We start from the raw sequence: 19,342 nt of genomic DNA, 5'->3' as shown, positions 1-19,342 counted from the left end.
CCCCCCCTTCCTTCATTACCCTTTTCCTCCCCCTCCTTTTTTCTGCAATCTGATGTGTTAATTATAGTAGATGACTCTGTTACTATACTGTACTTATTGTTTGTCTTTGAAAACCTTTAATAAAATTTGAATGTGTTGAAATGTGAAAAGATATTTAGAACGATAGTAACACTTTAATCTGCCACTGCACAAATAAAAATAGATCAGCAGAACATAGAAGTATCTAACCTGCTTACATCCCCATAGCCTATGAGGGACAGAGGATGAAGGTAATTATTTTTACCTTTATACTCCCCACCATTTCCAGGATATTAGTAGGTTATTTTATAAGCTTAGGAGGCGTTTTGGTGCTCTGGGGGAGGAGCTACCACCTTCAGTGCACCAATCCACGCCAGCCAACCCTTTGTTTCTAATAAATATTGGGGTTGGCCCTCTGTTCTAATACTTATTAGGAGGGGGAGCCGGCAGGGGCAGATGGGTGCACTGAGGGTGGTAGTCCTGCCTTCAGTGCACCAATATGCCTCATTAGCATTAACAGAGGATGCAGATAAGAAAATTACCCTGATCCTAAGCACCATGTGTGCTATATGGACATATCATCAGGTTAGGTGCTTCTTTAAACAGTATTCAGTGAGCTTATAAGCTCCCTCTAAAGGTGGCTGTAAGCAGTCGAAATGTGACATGTCAGTTTTCTGCAGCCCTATTCATTGGATAGCGGCCGCAGAAAACCCTGTCATTTTACACAGTGGAGCAAGCAGCTCTGGCCGCATGCTCCATTGTGTGCAGTGGAGAGTTCTGATGCGGGTGCACACTGATGGAGCTAAAGAGCATCTGGCTGGTACTGCAGTACCAGCTGGGATTATCTTTTCTGAGACTGGCCATTCCGTGACCTGGTAAGGCCACGGAACGGCTGGTCTCTTACAAGGTGTGAACATAGCCTAAAGAGGTACAATAGCAATTTTTTTTTTTTTGTCTTTCAAATCAACTAGTGTCAGAAAGTTACATGGATACATGGATTTGTAATTTACTACTACTTTAAAATCTTAAGCCTTCCAGTACTTTCTACAATTCTCTACAATTCTACATTCCCTTTTTCCTTTCAAATCAACTGGTGTTAGAAAGTTATACAAGATTTGTTATTTACTTCTATGTAAAAATCTCCAGTCCTCCAGTACTTATCAGCCACTTTATGTGTTGCAGGAATATGTGTATTCTTTCCAGTCTAGCACGGTGCTCTTTGCTGCCAGCTCTGTCCAAGAGTGGAACGGTCTTGAGTAGTAAGGCTCGGTTCACACTGCGTTTTCAGCATCCGTTTAACGGATCCGTTTTTTTTTCACGGTCAAAAAAGTAGTGTCAACAGTACTTTATTGTGCGTAAAAAAAAAAAACGCAACAACTGTTTTGATCCGTTCAATGGAAAAACGGATCAAAAACGGATGCACACAAATGCATCCGTTTTTTGCAATCCGTTTTTTGCAAAAACGGATCCGTTAAACGGATGCTGAAAACGCAGTGTGAACCTAGCCTAACAGACCTCCATAGAAAACCTCTCCTGCTCTGGACAGTTCCTGACATGGACAGAGGTGGCAGCAGAGAGCACTGTGTCAGACTGGAAAGAATACACAACTTCTTGCAGGACATACAGCAACTGATAAGTACTGGAGGACTGGAGATTTTTACATAGAAGTTAATAACAAATCTATATAACTTTCTAACACCAGTTGATTTGAAAGGAAAAAGGGAATGTAGAATTGTAGGGAATGATGGGAATTGTAGTTTTATAACAGCTGGAGGACCTGAGTGTGACTACTGTGATTTAGATGAAACAAACTGTTGAATATTCACTAGAAGGTAAATCAGTTACTTACCAATATGAAGGAATTCAAAGCTCATGTTCTAACTACAGTGACACAAAGATAGACTGTCTTAAGGGGGAATTTCCTTTAAATCTATGAGATTTAACACAAAAGAGTAAATCTCCTTATTATTATTAGATTATTTATTATCTGATTTGACAATAAATAATTCAGCGTGGCCTTTGTAAGCACAATGCACAGTATGGATGATTAATCTCCCTCTGTCATGTCTCTTTCAGATGTAGATGAGTGCGCATTGTACGGATCCTGCAGTCAGACGTGTAGGAATACACAGGGGTCTTACACGTGCAGCTGCGTGGAGGGCTATATCATGCAGTCTGACAACCGATCCTGCAAAGCAAAAAATGGTGAGATTAACTTACTACACTTGATAAATGTTGTCCATTCCATGTCTTTTGTATTGTTTAAGAGGATGATTATAAAATTGGAAATAATTGGAGGAGAGGGGTAATTATTATCTCTGCACCTGGTGTACAATGGCAAAAAGTAGCATTTTTGCTGGTTTAAGCAAATAATGTGCAACTTTAGAAAGATAGATAGAAAAAAAGATAGGAGATGGATGGATGGATGGATGGATGGATAGATAGACCACCATTTACCAATAGATTTCAAAGTAATATTTCAGTAAAGAACGGACGCTGATTCCAATGCAATCAGTGTCCGTTCTTTACTGCAGGGGCGGCTTTGCATTAAAGTTAAAGCAATGCTGCCCACTGTGTTCACATATTGTTATGTTAACATCCGGTCTTTGGAACGGGCGTCAAAATAATGTACCTGCCTATTATTGGCTATGTTCACAAAAGTTTAACAGCGTCCTTTGCATAGCAACTGACAATATTAAACTTTGGGTCGCTGGGCGGCATTACATTAGCTCCTGCAGCCAATACCTCTGTATCGGCTGCAGGAACGTTCTTTTTTTTTTAACATTTACTTGCGGGGACTGTAGGGTGTGTCCGCAAATCAATTAGCTATTCACTTCAATGTGAAGTACGGCCACCGCTACTCCTTACATTGTGTGAACAGCTACTATTTCTGGACGTTGTTCACTGAACAGCGTCTGGAAATAATAGGTAGGTACATTATTCTAACGCCGGTTCTAAAGAACAGGAGTCATAATAATGAAGTGTGAACACAGTGGGCGGCATTACATTGACTTCAACACAATGCAGCCCCTGCAGTAAAGAATAGAGGCTGATTCCATTGCCCAATACAATAGAAAACAGCAACTGCTCCACTCTCAGGTTCAATACAGACACTGCCGGTTTTGACCCTGCGTCAGGTAGCCTTCGTGGTGCTCAATCCAAGGAATAAGTCACGGACAGTACAAGTGATAAAAAAGGCAGATGGCACTCACCGGGCTGTAGTGTGTATTTTTCTCCACTATTTAGAGTACAACAGTGATTTGTTTGGATAAATAGATAGATAGATAGATAGATAGATAGATAGATAGGAGATAGATAGATAGATAGATAGATAGATAGATAGATAGATAGATAGGAGATAGATAGATAGATAGATAGATAGATAGATAGGAGATAGATAGATAGATAGATAGATAGATAGATAGATAGATAGATAGGAGATAGATAGATAGATAGATAGATAGATAGATAGATGATAGATAGATAGATAGATAGGAGATAGATAGGAGATAGATAGATAGATAGATAGATAGATAGATAGATAGATAAATAGGAGATAGATAGATAGATAGATAGATAGATAGATAGATAGATAGGAGATAGATAGATAGATAAGAGATAGATAATTAGGATGGATAGATAGATAGATAGAAAGATAGATAGGAGATAGATAGATAGATAGATAGATAGATAGATAGATAGATAGATAGATAGATAGATAGATAGATAATTAGGATGGATAGATAGATAGATAGATAGATAGATAGATAGGAGATAGATAGATAGATAGATAGATAGATAGATAGATAGATAGATAGGAGATAAATAGGAGATAGATAGATAGATAGATAGATAGATAGATAGATAGATAGGAGATAGATAGATAGATAGATAGATAGATAGATAGATAGATAGATAGATAGGAGATAAATAGGAGATAGATAGATAGATAGATAGATAGATAGATAGATAGATAGGAGATAGATAGATAGATAGATAGATAGATAGATAGATAGGAGATAAATAGGAGATAGATAGATAGATAGATAGATAGATAGATAGATAGATAGATAGGAGATAGATAGATAGATAGATAGATAGATAGATAGATAGGAGATAGATAGATAGATAGATAGATAGATAGATAGATAGATAGATAGATAGGAGATAAATAGGAGATAGATAGATAGATAGATAGATAGGAGATAGATAGATAGATAGATAGATAGATAGATAGATAGATAGATAGATAGATAGGAGATAGATAGATAGATAGATAGATAGATAGATAGGAGATAGATAGATAGATAGATAGATAGATAGATAGGAGATAGATAGATAGATAGATAGATAGATAGATAGATAGGAGATAGATAGATAGATAGATAGATAGATAGATAGATAGATAGGAGATAGATAGATAGATAGATAGATAGATAGATAGGAGATAGATAGATAGATAGATAGATAGATAGATAGATAGGAGATAGATAGATAGATAGATAGATAGATAGATAGGAGATAGATAGATTGATAGATAGATAGATAGATAGATAGATGATAGATAGATATCAATAAACATATCTGTGGTATAATGCGCCATAATGACATCAGAACATTATCATCAGTTTTCCAGGAACAGTAGCATTATTTACTTCAATTGGAAACACTGCCTTGTGAATTGCCTTTTGATTCTTTCATTGCTGCAGTCATGCAGTGTGAACGTCGACCAACATGACACATTCAGTTCTGCTACATCCACTTCTAAGTTGGAATCACCTTGGAGAATTGCTGTGATTGACGGCTTTTCTGAAGTTAAATATGCTAAACGTTGTGAGCACTTAGCGAGTTGTTTCTGTGAAAATGTTACTTATAAGAAACCTAGAAGGAGAAATTATCCAATTTTTTTTTTCTCTCTCGCATAAAAAAAAATTCAAGCGGCAGATGGAGGGATGAGCGTAAATCTTCCAATATATTTAAAGATAGAAATGCTTACCTGAAAATTATAGTCATATTCCATTTAAATAAATTATTAGCTGCAGTTCAACAATTTTACTCTGTAATAGCTTTACTTTCCTGATAGACATTACAGTTCAATTAAAATATGCTTTCAATGACCGTTATTTAATTAAACATCGCCGTGTCAAGGACTTGGGTTGATGAATTAACTTGACCTCTTTTTCTTTGACATTAGATTTTTGTTCAAACATTTCCTGCCTTGAAATCAGTTTTCTACCATTGATACTATTGGCGCTATTTGACGTCCAATACCCAAATAGAATAGGACGTTGTATGGATTTTGTATGCAGGAAGTTGAGATCTGTTCACAACAAATAAGTAACAAAGCAACTCATTGACTACTATGGGATGGTGTTGTGGGCATGCTCTGTGAGCCCGGAACAGCTGCTTTTATTTAACCCTCTCCTGCCGCTGCACAGTAAATTAACGTTGCTGCAGCCTATGCCTGATGCTGCAGCAACAATAATTTACACTGCAGGAGGACACAGGCGTAGAAGCTGTGCCTGTGTCATCTGCGGCAGTATGACTGCAGCATCTATGGGGCTCCTGACAGAGAATTCTCCCTCTACAGAGGGAGAATTCTCTGTCCGGTATCTATTGGGGCTCTGCAAAGTGATCGCAGAGCCCCGATGGTAGCCATGGAAACTGTAAGCCTCAGGCTTCTGGTTTCCAGGCTACAGAGGCCAATGGAGGGAGAGAGGGAAGGCAGGCCACGAGCCGGGGGGAGGGAGGGAAGGCAGGGAGCACAACTAGTGTGTGGTTGTGCGCTCTGCCCCCTCCCCTCTCTCCCCTGCCACTGTTGCAAGATTGTGACAGTGGCAGGGGACAGAGAAGAGGGGGCAGACATAGTGACATTAGCTTATGTGATCATTATGTTCCCATAAGCTGATGTCCAAAAACGACCTGGGCATTGAGGAATCAATGACCCATGATCGTGAAAGGGTTAAATGTGTAGCCATGTGTTATCAGTTATATATTAGAGTTGCTACTTTCATTATAATCCTGTCCTAGATCATATGAGATTGACTGCCGACTCATCGGTCTACACAGCAGAAACTGTAAAGTCATTTAGAGTTTTCAGACTATAGTGAATGTCTAGTGACCAGTGTGACCTGCAGGTGTGGAATAACTTTTCTTGGCTGATGTTGAAAGAGATAGAAAAAAAAAAGCAAACTTATTTTTAACTTTAAATTGTGAGATTCTGTATATATTTTAGTTGTCCAGTATGATGTATGCAAAGTCACAGAATATGTTCACACTAAATAAAAATAAAAAGGGGGGGGGGCATCTGCTTTTTGTTTCAAAACAAAACAAAAATTTAGCTATTGCATCACTTTACTTGACTTCAATAAATTGGATTGAGGTCTATGTAATTACAAACTCCATTTGCATACAGTGTATTAAATGACGGACGTCTTTTGTGGAGGACGTCAAATAATGTTCATGGCAATTATTTTCCGAAGTCTTTTGCAAGCAACGGATGTTATTTTGATTATTTACACACAGTTTTCTTTTTTCAACGTCCTTTCACCACCTTTACTATTAAAGCGAATGTACCATGAGGTACATTTGCTTTTACGTGACCCACGTATAGATCGGCGCCAGCGCAGGGAAGCTTGTGCCGCAGTCAATTTTTTTAACCGTGGCCCAGTTCCCGTGTATGGCGCCGTTCTCTCCAAGGGGATAGATAGATAGATAGATAGATAGATAGATAGATAGATAGATAGATAGATAGGAGATGGATAGATAGATAGATAGATAGATAGATAGATAGATAGATAGATAGATACTTTTGGTTCCCTTTCTCTTCGACATTGCCCATCATAATATGCAGCTGGTAGCACGTATTAGCATGGCACAATCCATGGCCTGAGCTGAACTGTCTTTTAAAGAAGGAAATGGTCTTCTCCTTATTTTACAGAGAACAGTCTAGAAAGACCCAGGGAATATTATGGAAGCAATGGAAATTCTCCCTTTAAATCATGTCACATACAATTTAGAAATTCAAAGAAGTAAAGGCCTCGGATTTCTGATGCGTTTCACTTTAATCTCCTTTAATAATCAAGATTAGAGGCTTATGCGGCTTGAAGTATATTTGAAAAAGAAAAAAAAAAAGTTTATATAACGGTGGCCAAAATTTGAATAGTGAAAAATGTGTCAAATAACATTGTCCCGACACAGGCATCAGCCAGGCGTTTTATGCAATGAATAAATGTAGAGAATTCTGGTTTTCCTCTCCTCTACATAATTCATTCAATCTGTCAACCCCTCTAGGTTGAAAGGAACAAGCTCCATACAAAGTGTAACAAGTTGGAATCAATATTGTGTTTTAAAGTTAAATTTCAGACTTGATTTTTTATTTGCCCGTAGGCAAGGAAAAGAAAAGCTTAATTTGCCTTTGAGTTATGGGACACCGGCACATGAGCTCTCATGGCGGAAAATACACAGGTTTTCTGAAATTCACAACTAGACCAAAGACCAAAGCTTTAAAGACATGTTGAATGCGATGGGAGAAGCGCCAGTTGGTCCTTGAGACTTTGTTTTTAGAGTGTAAAGATTTCAAAAAATGCATTTTGAGGGTCTGTTGTTTGGTGACCCTACATGATGTTACTTGCATCTCAGGACTGGGACATAGTGAGAACCGTGGTGATGGGGGAGAAATGATGGAAAGTATAATTGCCACTTGCCTAGTGAGAATTATAGAAAAAAAAATATCGACATAATCTCTTTAATGTGATCTATGCTAAAACACTAGATGAAGTTGCACTGAGTGGAGTACTTTTATAAAACTACTGTATTGTTTTCTTTGCGAGTTAAAGGGGTAGTGCGGCGCTAAACAATTATTCACTAAATAACACGCAATAAAAAGTTATACAACTTTGTAATGTATGTTATGTTAGTGAATGGCCCCCTTCCCCTTGTTTCCCCCCACCCACACCAGACCCGGAAGTGTAGTGCTCTATACTCACCTGATGCGTGTCGACCCCTGTCCGCCATCTTACGACAATTATGTAATCTTCGGGCGGGCGGACGCCCTCTGGCACGCCATTACTGCTCAGCTGTGGTTGGCTGAGCACAGTTATACTTTTTAATGTGTGTTATTTAGTGAATAATTGTTAAGCGCCGCACTACCCCTTTAACCCCTTCAAGACAGAGCCCTTTGATGCACAAAAGTCTGGGTCGATTAATGTTCCTCCCCGCCTTCTAATATATACAATATATATTTCTGATATATAATTTTAAGAAATCAGCAATCCTGGTATATTTTTTTGTTTGTTTGTTTGTTTGTTTATGCTGTTCACCGCGCGGGAAAAATAATGTAATATCTTAATAGGTCTGACAACTCTGCACACTAGGATTTATAATTTATAATATGTTTATTTATTTATTTATTTTTTATATTTTTATTTTTATAATGGGCAAGGGGGTATATTAAACTTTTATGGGGGTATATATATATATATTTTTAATACTTTTAAAAACTTTTTTTTACTACACACTTTTTTTTCACAGTAAAACATGCAGTCATTAGATTGGTGGGCAGACAGGTATGCATTCGGTGCCACAAACCCATAAATGTTCCAGTGCTGCGACTAACATACAGTTTGGATAAACAAAAGCCGTCAGTCATTTTAAACACAAAATGATTTTTAGGCTTGCTCAAACGTTAACAAAAGCCTTAAGTTCTGCAACTAGTAAGTGTTTTTTTTTTTTTTTTTGGCCTACAATAAAAAGCATATCCTAATGCTGTGTGTCTCTAAACATCAAGGATTGTTGCGAAGGACACAAAGACTTCTGTTTAAATGTACTCTGAAGGTTTATTATGAAAAAAAAAAAAAAACACTTAGATTTTATATATATATCTATATATCTATCTATCTATATATATATATATATACATATACACTGTATATATATATATATACACTGTATATATATATATATATATATATATATATATATATATATATATATATATATATATATATACACAGTATAATCACCAGGAGAGCAGCACTAGCACATGTCCAACTAACAATAGGTTAAGAAATCTGCGGCATACCGATTCCAGTAGAAACCTGTTATGACTGTGTTTGTTGGGACCTTGGCGTGGTCCTTGGTTCGTAAAGCTCCAAGCACTTTTGGCCATGTGTTGGTGTTTGTTCTGTGTATTACTTGCATTTGTCTTTGCTTCAGTTGTCTGTTTCGTGCTTTCAAATTCTCCCTGTCCTTTCCTTTGCTCTTATCTTATTATTATTATTGTATTTGCTGTATTTTGATGGAAAAGTCTCTACTCCTCGCTCCTTCTCTGTCTGGACCTATGAGATTTGAGTCCAGGATTTGGCTTCCCTTACAGAAATCCTCCTTCCTTCGTTCATGGTCTCGATAGCTTTGACCAGCGACTATTGTTCAGCTTGAATTTTGTTTTGCATTCAGTGTTTCTTGTTTCCTGACCTGCTGACTTTTGTCCTCTGCTGACCTTATTACCTTCTCTGGCTTTTGTCCTCCATTTGTTTTGTCCTCCATTTATCTTGCTACCGTCTCCAGCTTTTGTTCTTCTTTTGCTACTGTCTCCATTTTGTTTCTGAATACCTGTTCTTTCTTTCTTTGTACCTTGCTACCTTCTCAGTTCTGACCTTTGCCTGTTTTTGTTACTACACCTTTTTCTGCCATCATTGTAACTTACTCACCCTCTGTGTTGCTGACTCGGCCTGTCTGCCTATTCTATTCTATGTCTTGTCATTTTTGTCTGTGCGTGTATTGTCTGTTTTTGCACTTATTTTAGAGCAGGGACTCTTGCATTTTTTTGTTCCTCACAATGGTTGAATGGATGTATTTGGATGTATTGTTACTAGTTTTTTTGATGCTTGAATAAATAGCATTTCAGTTTCTACTTGAATTGGTGGACCCCAGTATTTTTAAGGGTCAGTATACCCTACCTGCCACATAATATCTTTGATTAAAAATTAACTTTTTTTAAAAGGGTATAAGGTGTATGGGGCTCTCCCGACCATCTAACAATAGATGATGTCGGTAAAGACATGGAAAATCTCTGCCTGTTACCTTTGTTCTCGGAAAGAACCACAGTCAGAGCAGTCTGGCTGCAGCTTAGCCATCCCTATAGAGAAAAACACTTGGCCATGATGAAAGTTCATGTGTATGGGGAGGACAAGAGAGATAACTGATTGCCGTCAGTTATTTTAGGTATATGCTTTATTTGGCAGTAGAAAGGGTACTCATTTTTCTTGGTCCCTGGTGCCTCACTTCCTCCTGGGTGTTGCCTAGGGAGGATAAATTCTGAGATGAGGGCTGGCACCATATCATGATCTGAAGGCAATTGGTCACACTAGATTTTATTTAAGGGCAATCAGAGTTCAAGGGGTTGAATACCAATGCAGTCCACACCCTTACCAAATATTTATTTTAAATCTTTACACTTAATAATTACGTGTTACTTTCTAAAAAAAATTTGTTTGGGGTATGATTTTTTTTTTTAAGGCGCTGTACTATAGGATTTAATGTGATTCTCCTCAGTGTTCTATTTCTCTTTTGTCCGTCCCTCTTCATGATTGACCTAGATTAGGGTCTACACCGTCCCAGATTGTCCAGTGATCATCCTGGATCGATTTGGCTTTGTGCATAATGATATATAATTTTGTACTCACGTTACTTGTTCTTTTACATTCCAAAGATGTAATATCTGGGACAGCTTCCAAGGCGATATTTTAAGAATGCTGGGAAGTGGAGGCTGTTGGCTCTAATCAGGCTCCACATTCTGTCACTGTCAGTAGAAAAATGTTTTGTTACCACATGCTGAAGAATACATACATTGCGCTGATAACATACATCCTTTCTTTGATTTAACCACGGGACATCTTGCTGTAGTCTACTGCGATATTTGATTTTTTTTTTTTTCCTAACCGTATTATGTAAGAAAGAAAAAATATTGAATGTGAATGTTAAACAGGCATCTTATTAACAGCGTATTCATCACTCTGGTGTATGTTTTGCTTCTGTACATTTATCAATATTCGTCTTAACATCTCCTGAACAGTGAAAGTTGGAAATCTTTTTATATCAGTCTCAAAGCCGTGTTGCCTGAGGTCACATGGCAGCCTTGTATTGCTGGAAATAAAAGCGGAATGTGCAATCTACCAAAACAGCCATAGGGTACAGTATAGTGTACAGTATGTCCTTGAATCAAGACAATTATTGTCATATTCATGCATTCTGGTACATTTATAGCCATGATAACTTCCGCCTGCGGAAATATGTGTGCTTAGTGCTCATAAAATTACTGATCATACAATAGGTTATCTTACTTGCAATGACTCCTTTTGTAGTGTCTATTACCATGGGGAAAAACAAATTTTGTACACGAAGAGGCAGGGGTGTAGCCAGAGGAAGACTGAGAGTCAGGAGCCCCAGGAGATGACTGGCTCGCCAATAACCTACTCTGTCTTGGCCGGGATATTTAGACGCAAAGCAAGGGCAGCAGAGTGACGGTGAAAAAAAAAAATACTAATTCCATTTAACCCCTTAACGACCTCGGCCGTACACTTACGCCCCCGTTGCCTGGGCTTTAACGCAACAGGGCGTAAATGTACGCCCGCGGTTTCCCCGATTGCTCACAGCGATCGGGGAAGATGGCCTGCTATAAATCATAGCAGGCCATCTTAGCTTCTCGGCACGGGGGGTGGTTAACACCCCCCGTGCTGATGATCACCGCTATTGGCTGATCAATTCAGGGGTAGCTCAGGGGTCCAGAGCAGGTATTTGTACATTACTCAACTGTCCCAGGGTCCCGATCGGCATCTTCCGGGTTCGCGGCGTCCTCGTCTTCTCGACGGGTCTTCAGCTTCTTCCGTGGGATCCCGTTCGGCTTTTTTCAGCTCCAGCGTCGTCTTTTTCCGGATTTTGCGCTCTGCTGCCCTCTAGCGGCTGATATGTGTAATACACTTATCAGCAGCTATAGGGATGTTCAGAATGTAGTAAAAGTTTGTTTTTGTGTTTCCAATTTTTTTTTTCTATTTTCCGCACCCTATCGCCACTGAGTGTTGATCAGCATCGCACGAAAGTGCGCTGCTAATCAGCAACTCCTCCTTTTTGGCGTAGGGTGTTTTTTTTCTATATCCTACTGCCACAGTCTGCTGATAAGTGCCGCACATAAGTGCGTCATTTATCGGCAACACCATTTTTGGCGTAGGTTTTTTTTTTATACTTACTGTAAAAAAACACCACACTACACTACATTGAATAAAGTTTGACACTACACAACTACATACCCCATATACCAATCCCCATATAAAAGTGGCCCCCGGCGTGTTTTCGGTACCAGACGCATACGCTATTATTGCCTCCGACACCGAAACAGCCAGTGAGGATGAATAGGGGGATCCTTTTTTTCCCCCATTCATCCTCATCCTCATCATCCAGTGACGTGTCTGGGGGTAGCGTACCGTACGCTCCCCCCAGACACGTCTTTTCCGCCAGTACAGTCCTAATAAGAGATGACAGTATGGTGTGAAATTCTCCAAACTCTGTGAGCGTACCTCAGGGTACACTTACAGATTTAGGGTACCTGCACACTGCGGAATGGCGAAGGATAACCCTTTGTGCATTCCGCAGCTGTCACCCGCCGGCGGACTGATGCGGGCGCGTGTCTCCACCCGTGTCATAGACCATTCTATGCACGGGCGGATTCCATCGTCCATCCAAAGAATTAATACGTTGGACGGAGAGCGGAATCCGCCCGTGCATAGATTGTAGTCTATGACACATGTGGAGACACGCGCCTGCATCAGTCCGCCGGTGGGTGCCAGCTGCGGAATGCGTGAAGGGTTATCTGTCGCGATTCCGCAGTGTGCACGTACCCTTAGAGTGTATGTAATAAGGGACACCCGAATCCAGCCCACAGATGCCCCCCCCATCCTCCGAGTTAGTGGGAAGATCGTTTGGGAACTGATCTTCCCACTGCTGGATAAAGGTTACCACCGGTACGGGGATGACTTTTATACCAGCACCCCCTCTTCCGGTCCCTCGCTGCCCGAGCTACTGTAGCTTGCGGCACGATCCGAAAATATCAGAAGCAGTAATAGAGCCCTAATATTTAGCAGCCATGAAGCGGACCCAGCGCTTCTGGATATGAAGGACCCGGTATCGCACCAGGGCAACATTTTCCAGGTGACGTCCCCCACACTGGAAAACAGGAGACGCCAGAAGAAGTGCAGAGTGTGGTGTAACAGGGGGATCAGGAAGGACTCCATTTTCCAGTGTGACACCTGTCCTGATCACCCCGGCCTCTGCATACTGGATCGCTTCAAGGCGTACCACACGTCATTGGAGTTCTACATTTTCTAAATACTGTCCCTTATTCCTATTTCAGGGGTCACATTGATCCAGGGATTATTCTGATTTCCATTATAGAGTCAGGAAGGAATTTTTTCCCTATTATGAGGCTACTGTCGTCTGCCTCACGAGGGGATTTTTGTTTTTTGACATTTTCAACCTTATAAACTAATAATTGGCCTAATACCTCCAAATAAATTAATAATTGTCCCTTTTCCCCAACTAAATAGGTATGGCCGCCATTCCCATTAGAGGATGCCATGATGCAATTACAAAGCCTCTGTGCGGCCAGGACAGTAGAAACCCCAACAAGTGACCCCATTCTGGAAACTACACCCCATAAGGAATCTAACATGGGGGGCAGTGGGGATATGGCTCCCTGGTGACGGCCACATTTGGGACGTAAAAATGAAACCAAAAAAATATATATTTTCACACCACATGTTCTACATAAGTGCCCGTCACCAGTGGGGTCCATATCCTCACTGCACCCCTTATTAGATTCCTTATGGGGTGTAGTTTCAAGAATGGGGTCACTTGTGGGGGGTTTCTACTGTCCTGGCCACTTAGGAGCTTTGTAATTGCGACATGGCCTCCATCCTCCATTCCAGCCTCTAAATGGCACTCTGTCCCTTTGGTGGCTTGCCCTGTGCCCATATGGCACATTATGTCCACATGTGGGGTATTTTCATACTCAGGGAAAATTACCCTACACGTTTTGCATTTATTTTCTTTTTTAACCCCTTGTGGAAATGGAAAAAATCAAGGCTAGGCCAACATTTAGTGTATTTTTTTATTTTCACAAGGGGCTAAAAGATAAAAAAAACACAAAATGTGTAGAGAAATTTCCCCTGAGTATGGAAATACCCCACATGTGGACATAAAGCGCCATGCGGGTGCAGTGTAAGCCTCCAAAGGGAAGGAGCGCCATTTGGCTTTTGGAGGCTGGATTTGGATGGAATGGATTTTGAGGGGCCATGTTGCATTCAAAAGGCCCCTGTGTTGCCAAGAATGTTGAAACCCCCCACAAGTGACCCCATTATGGAAACTACACCCCTCAAGGAATGTATTAAGGGGTGTAGCGAGCATATGGACCCCACTGGTGACGGGCACAAATGTGGAACAATGTGGTGTGAAAATGAAATATTACATTTTGTACACTATAATGTTGGTCTAGCCTTGAATTTATCATTTTCACAAGGGGTTAAAAGAGAGAAAAAAAAATATGTAGAGCAATTTCCCCCGAGTCCGTAAATACCCCCATGTGGACATAAAGCGCCATGTGGGCACAGGGCAAGCCTCTCAAGGGAAGGAGCGCCATTTGGATTTTGAAGGTTGGATTTGGCTAGAATTGATGATGAACGCCATGTCGCATTTACAGAGCCCTCATGCTGCCAAAACACTGTAAACCCCCCACAAGTGACCCCATCCTGGAAACTACACCCCTCATGGAATCTAACAAGGGGTGCAATGAGGATATGGACTCCTTGATGACGGGCACATTTGTGCCATGAAAGTGAAAAAAAGAAAATTTTCACTTTCACGTCACAATATTCCACATTTGTGCCCATCACCAGTGGGGTCCATATGCTCACTGCCCCCCTTGTTAGATTCCTTGAGTGGTGTAGTTTCCATAATGGGGTCACTTGTGGGGGGTTTCCAGTGTTTTGGCAGCACGAGGGCTCTGTAAATGCGACATGGCCCTTGAAATCCATTCCAGTGAAATCCAGCTTCCAAAAGCCAATTGGCGCTCCTTCCCTTTGGAGGCTTGTGCTGCGCCCGCTTGGCACTTTATGTCCACATGTGGGGTATTTCTGTACTCGGGAGAAACTGTGCTATACGTTTTGTGTTTTCTTTTCCTTTTCTCCCTTTGTGAAAATGAAAAATTGAAGGCTAGAACAACGTTTTAGTGTAAAAAATACATTTTTCTCGCCATATTGTTCGGAAAATCTGTGAAGCACCTGTGGGGTCTAGATGCTCACCGCACCCCTTGTTACATTCCTTGAGGGGTGTAGTTTTCTAAATGGTGTCCCTTTAGGGGTGTTTTTTATGTTTTGGCACCCCAGAGCCTCTGCCAACCTGAAGTGGTACAGTCAAAAATGACCAAGTATAACAGAGGCGTTGAAATTCACTAGGCACTCCCTTATATCTGAGGCTTGTGGTTGTATCAAATAGCGCAATAGGGCCACATATGGGGAATTTCTATAAACTGCAGAAACGGGGCAATAAATATTGGGGTGCATTTCTCTGGTAATAGGTTTATAATTATGAAAGATATTGGATTACAATAAAATCTCTGCACAGAAAATTAAAATTTTCATATTTCTTACACACTTAGCTTTTATTTCTGTGACTCCCCTAAAGGGTTAAAACACTTTCTGGATGTGCTTTTGCAGAGTTGGGGGGTGCAGTTTCTGAAATGGTGTGCTTTGTGGGGCTTTCTAACATACAATCCCCTAAAATACACTTTCACCTGAACAAGTCCCTAAAAATATCTGATTTTGAAATTTTACTGAAAATTTGGAAATTTGCTGCTTATGTTTTAAGCTTTCTATTGTCTAAAAAAATGAAAGATAGTTTAATAAATGCCGCCAACATAAAGTAGACATGTTGCTAATGCTATTTAATATATAATTTATGTGGCATAACCATTTTCTGTATAAGCAAAAAAGTTTCAAAGTTGGAAAAATGCATTTTTTCACAATTTTTCACGTTATTTAGTTTTTTTTCATAAAGATTTGTTATAAGTATCGACTCCAATTTACCAGAAATGTAAAGTACAATATGTCACGAGAAAACAATCTCAGAATCAGCCAGATAGGTAAAAGCATCCCGAAGTTATTAATGAATAAAGTGACACTGGTCAAATTCATAAAATTTGTCTCTGTCCTTAAGGCCATTTCAGTCTCTGTCCTTAAGGGGTTAAAGGGAAAGTGTCATAAAAAGATTGAACTATTGTTTTTATTGTTCTTATTGTTTTTATGTTAAGAATATTTTTCAAGAATTTTTAGCATTTTTTTTTTTTATTTCCGCTATATTGTAAGGTAATCCTGAAATCATGCAGTTTTATTCATGCAATTTATATCACTAAGCCTACAACTGGGTTGAGACTTCCAGCAGATAGAGAAGACAATAGATGAAGCTCACAGCTAAACCTTCATCTCCCTCTGAAATTATTTTTTTTGGAGCTGAAAGCTATTTCTACCTGTTGCTCTACTGTAAGCAGAAGAGCAGTGGCCAAGCTTGTGTGTCCTCCAGCACTCCGCTTAGTAGGTGGTCGTGCACATTGCTATAGATTTTGAATACTAAGTAACACATTTGTAGGTAAATGTCATAACACAACATGTACAGCAAGCAAAGTTAAAGGAGAAGTCTGGTGAATATTTTTATTAAAGTTTTGTATTGCCCCCCAAAAGTTATACAAATCCCCAATATACCCTTATTACGGGAAATGCACATAAAGTGCTTTTTTCCCTGCACTTACTACTGCATCAAGGCTTCAGTTCCTGAATGTAATGGTGATGTCACTTCCTGGATAACATGGTGATGTCACGTCCTGGATAACATGGTGATGTCACTTCCTAGATAACATTGTGATGTCACTTACTGGAGAACATGGTGATGTCTTTTCCTGGATAAAATGGTGATGTCACAACCCGACTCCCAGAGCTGTGTGGGCTGTGGCTGCTGGAAAGGATGATGGCAGGAGGACACTGAGGGACACAGGGCACTGGAGGGACGCTGAGCATCCCTCTGCCATCATCCTCTCCAGCAGCCACAGCCCGCACAGCTCTGGGAGTTGGGTCTTGACATCACCATGTTATCCAGGAAGGGACATCACCTTGTTATCCAGGAAGTGACATCACCATGTTATCCAGGAAGTGACATCACCATGTTATCCAGGAAGTGATATCACCATGTTATCCAGGAAGTGACATCACCATGTTATCCAGGAAGTGAAGCATTGATGCAGTACTATGTGCAGGAGAAAAGGCACTTTATAAGCATTTCCTGTAATAAGTGTATATTGGTGATTTGTATAACTTTTGGTGGGCAATACAATACTTTAATAAAAAAAAATGTGCAATATGAATCTGTAAGTCTGATATTAATGTTCAACATTCCCAAACTTGGCATCCTAACACAAGCATCTGAAATATAATTTATTGATAGCTTCAGTTTAATCAGCGTGATTTTGTTGGCTTGCTGTAGGGGATTTCCTGAAATGTGTGCAATTTCTGTTTCAGGAGAAGTATTGTGGCTATTAAAAAGATGGAAAAGAATGCAATTAATTAGGGCTTTTCTTTGCAGCACTTTGCTTATCGCAGTGTCCTTACAGAGATATATATCTACATTAGTTAAAAGAATAGATTGTGCTCCGTCCTTGAGATGTTGATCAGGCCATCCTGCCAGCACCTATTTTTCATTTTTAAATGATACATTGACTCTTAGCATTATGACACTTACTGTACACCGAAATTGTTATATTGTTACTGTACCCGACACAAAACCCAGGAAAACCATTGTATGAGCAGAGACTTCGAGGTCATTGTGACCTACTGCTAGATAATATCATATATTCATAGAAATGATTCTATTAGAAACTGAAGGAAATGAGACTGACTCACTGGAGAGTCCATCTTTGGTCCAAGCTTCGAAGCCAAAATGAGCCCCTAAGGTTCAGTAGAAGACGAACCAATTGGAGATGATGTTGAGGGTAATGGTTTGCCACCAGGGTCTATTTTTGTAAATTTTTTAAATTTTTATTATATTCTAAAAAATAACCTATTAGACAATATTGATAATGGTGTATGTGTGCAAAAGTAATAACAAAGATAACATGATTAATAGGCTATATTCATGCAACAACGTCTTTTATTGCATTATTTTAATTGGCTTGACTAAAATGCATTGAAGTCTATGGAATAACGGACTAATTGTATTGAATGACCGACGTTAGTTGTCAGTGTCGGAGAATAACCTGATACTGATAAAGTATTTACTGTACATAGATGAGGCAGCTGCAGAACAGATTAGGGCCCCGCTAGTCTATTTGTGGCACGCTGCTCGATCACCGTAGTCCACCACAGAATGTATATGATCAGGGACTTCTGTCTATCACTGATCACTACTGCACACTGACCAGGCTGGGTATGAGAGTACCTGCCCAGCAAATATAATGATTGAATACAGAAAACTATGCTACACGTTACAGGGTTGTGGCAAGGTACTGTTGGCGTGTGCTACATTGTAGAGTTTTATAAATCTATAATATGACCTAGTGACATGTCAGATGTTTTAATCATTGGATGTCCTGATGCTGAGTCCCCTATTGTGACGAGATTTAGTGAATGCCGTTGTTTCTGATCGGCTCTGCTGATGAAGAGGCAGGAGCAATATGCTCATCAGTAGAAAGTCTACGAGACCTTCTATCAGGCTATGTTCACACAACGTATATATGTTGCAATCGGCAACAATGGCCGTACTTTTTATGAAAATATAGGTTGCCATGCCTTCTATGGAATCCCAGCTGGAGCGTAAACACATAGGGGGACATTTATTAATTTATTAATTTCATTTAATTTAATAAATGTAATTAATTTACTATTTATTTACGCCGGACTTATAAATGTTCCTGCATCTCCGGCGCTACGGGGATTTATGTATAAATCCCGTGCGCGTCGGCGCGCACAGCCGAAAACCTACGCCAGCTGAGGACTGGAGTAGGTTTTCGGCGTATCTTTTGGAAGAATGGATGGTGAATCGCGCGGACTCTGAGTCTGCGCCCTCCGTTCCGCCCCCTTCACGCCCCCTCCCCGCTCCCCGGCGTACTCGGCGGAAAGTGCCGATTTGCGAATATTTTATTCGCAAAATGGCCATTTGCAAATAAAAAAAATACGCAAATCGGCACTTTCCGCCGAAAATCATCCGTACGCCGGATGTTACATGTCGCCCA

At 40.0% G+C, this 19,342-nt stretch overlaps 1 protein-coding gene across 1 annotated transcript in view; it reads left to right on the top strand.

Annotated features, from left to right (window-relative positions):
- The window catches only part of LRP1B (LDL receptor related protein 1B), a 631,601-nt gene that overhangs the window by 3,100 nt on the left and 609,159 nt on the right, over positions 1–19,342 (top strand). Inside the window, exon 3 of the mRNA XM_069982660.1 lies at positions 2,095–2,223. Coding sequence (XP_069838761.1) covers positions 2,095–2,223 — 129 coding nt within the window. The remainder of the gene's footprint in view (positions 1–2,094; positions 2,224–19,342) is intronic.

Source organism: Dendropsophus ebraccatus, chromosome 9 (assembly GCF_027789765.1).
Source record: "Dendropsophus ebraccatus isolate aDenEbr1 chromosome 9, aDenEbr1.pat, whole genome shotgun sequence".
Classification (NCBI taxonomy): Eukaryota; Metazoa; Chordata; class Amphibia; order Anura; family Hylidae; genus Dendropsophus; species Dendropsophus ebraccatus.
The sequence above is the reverse complement of the archived record's forward strand: the minus strand, read 5'-3'. Positions and strand labels throughout refer to the sequence as shown.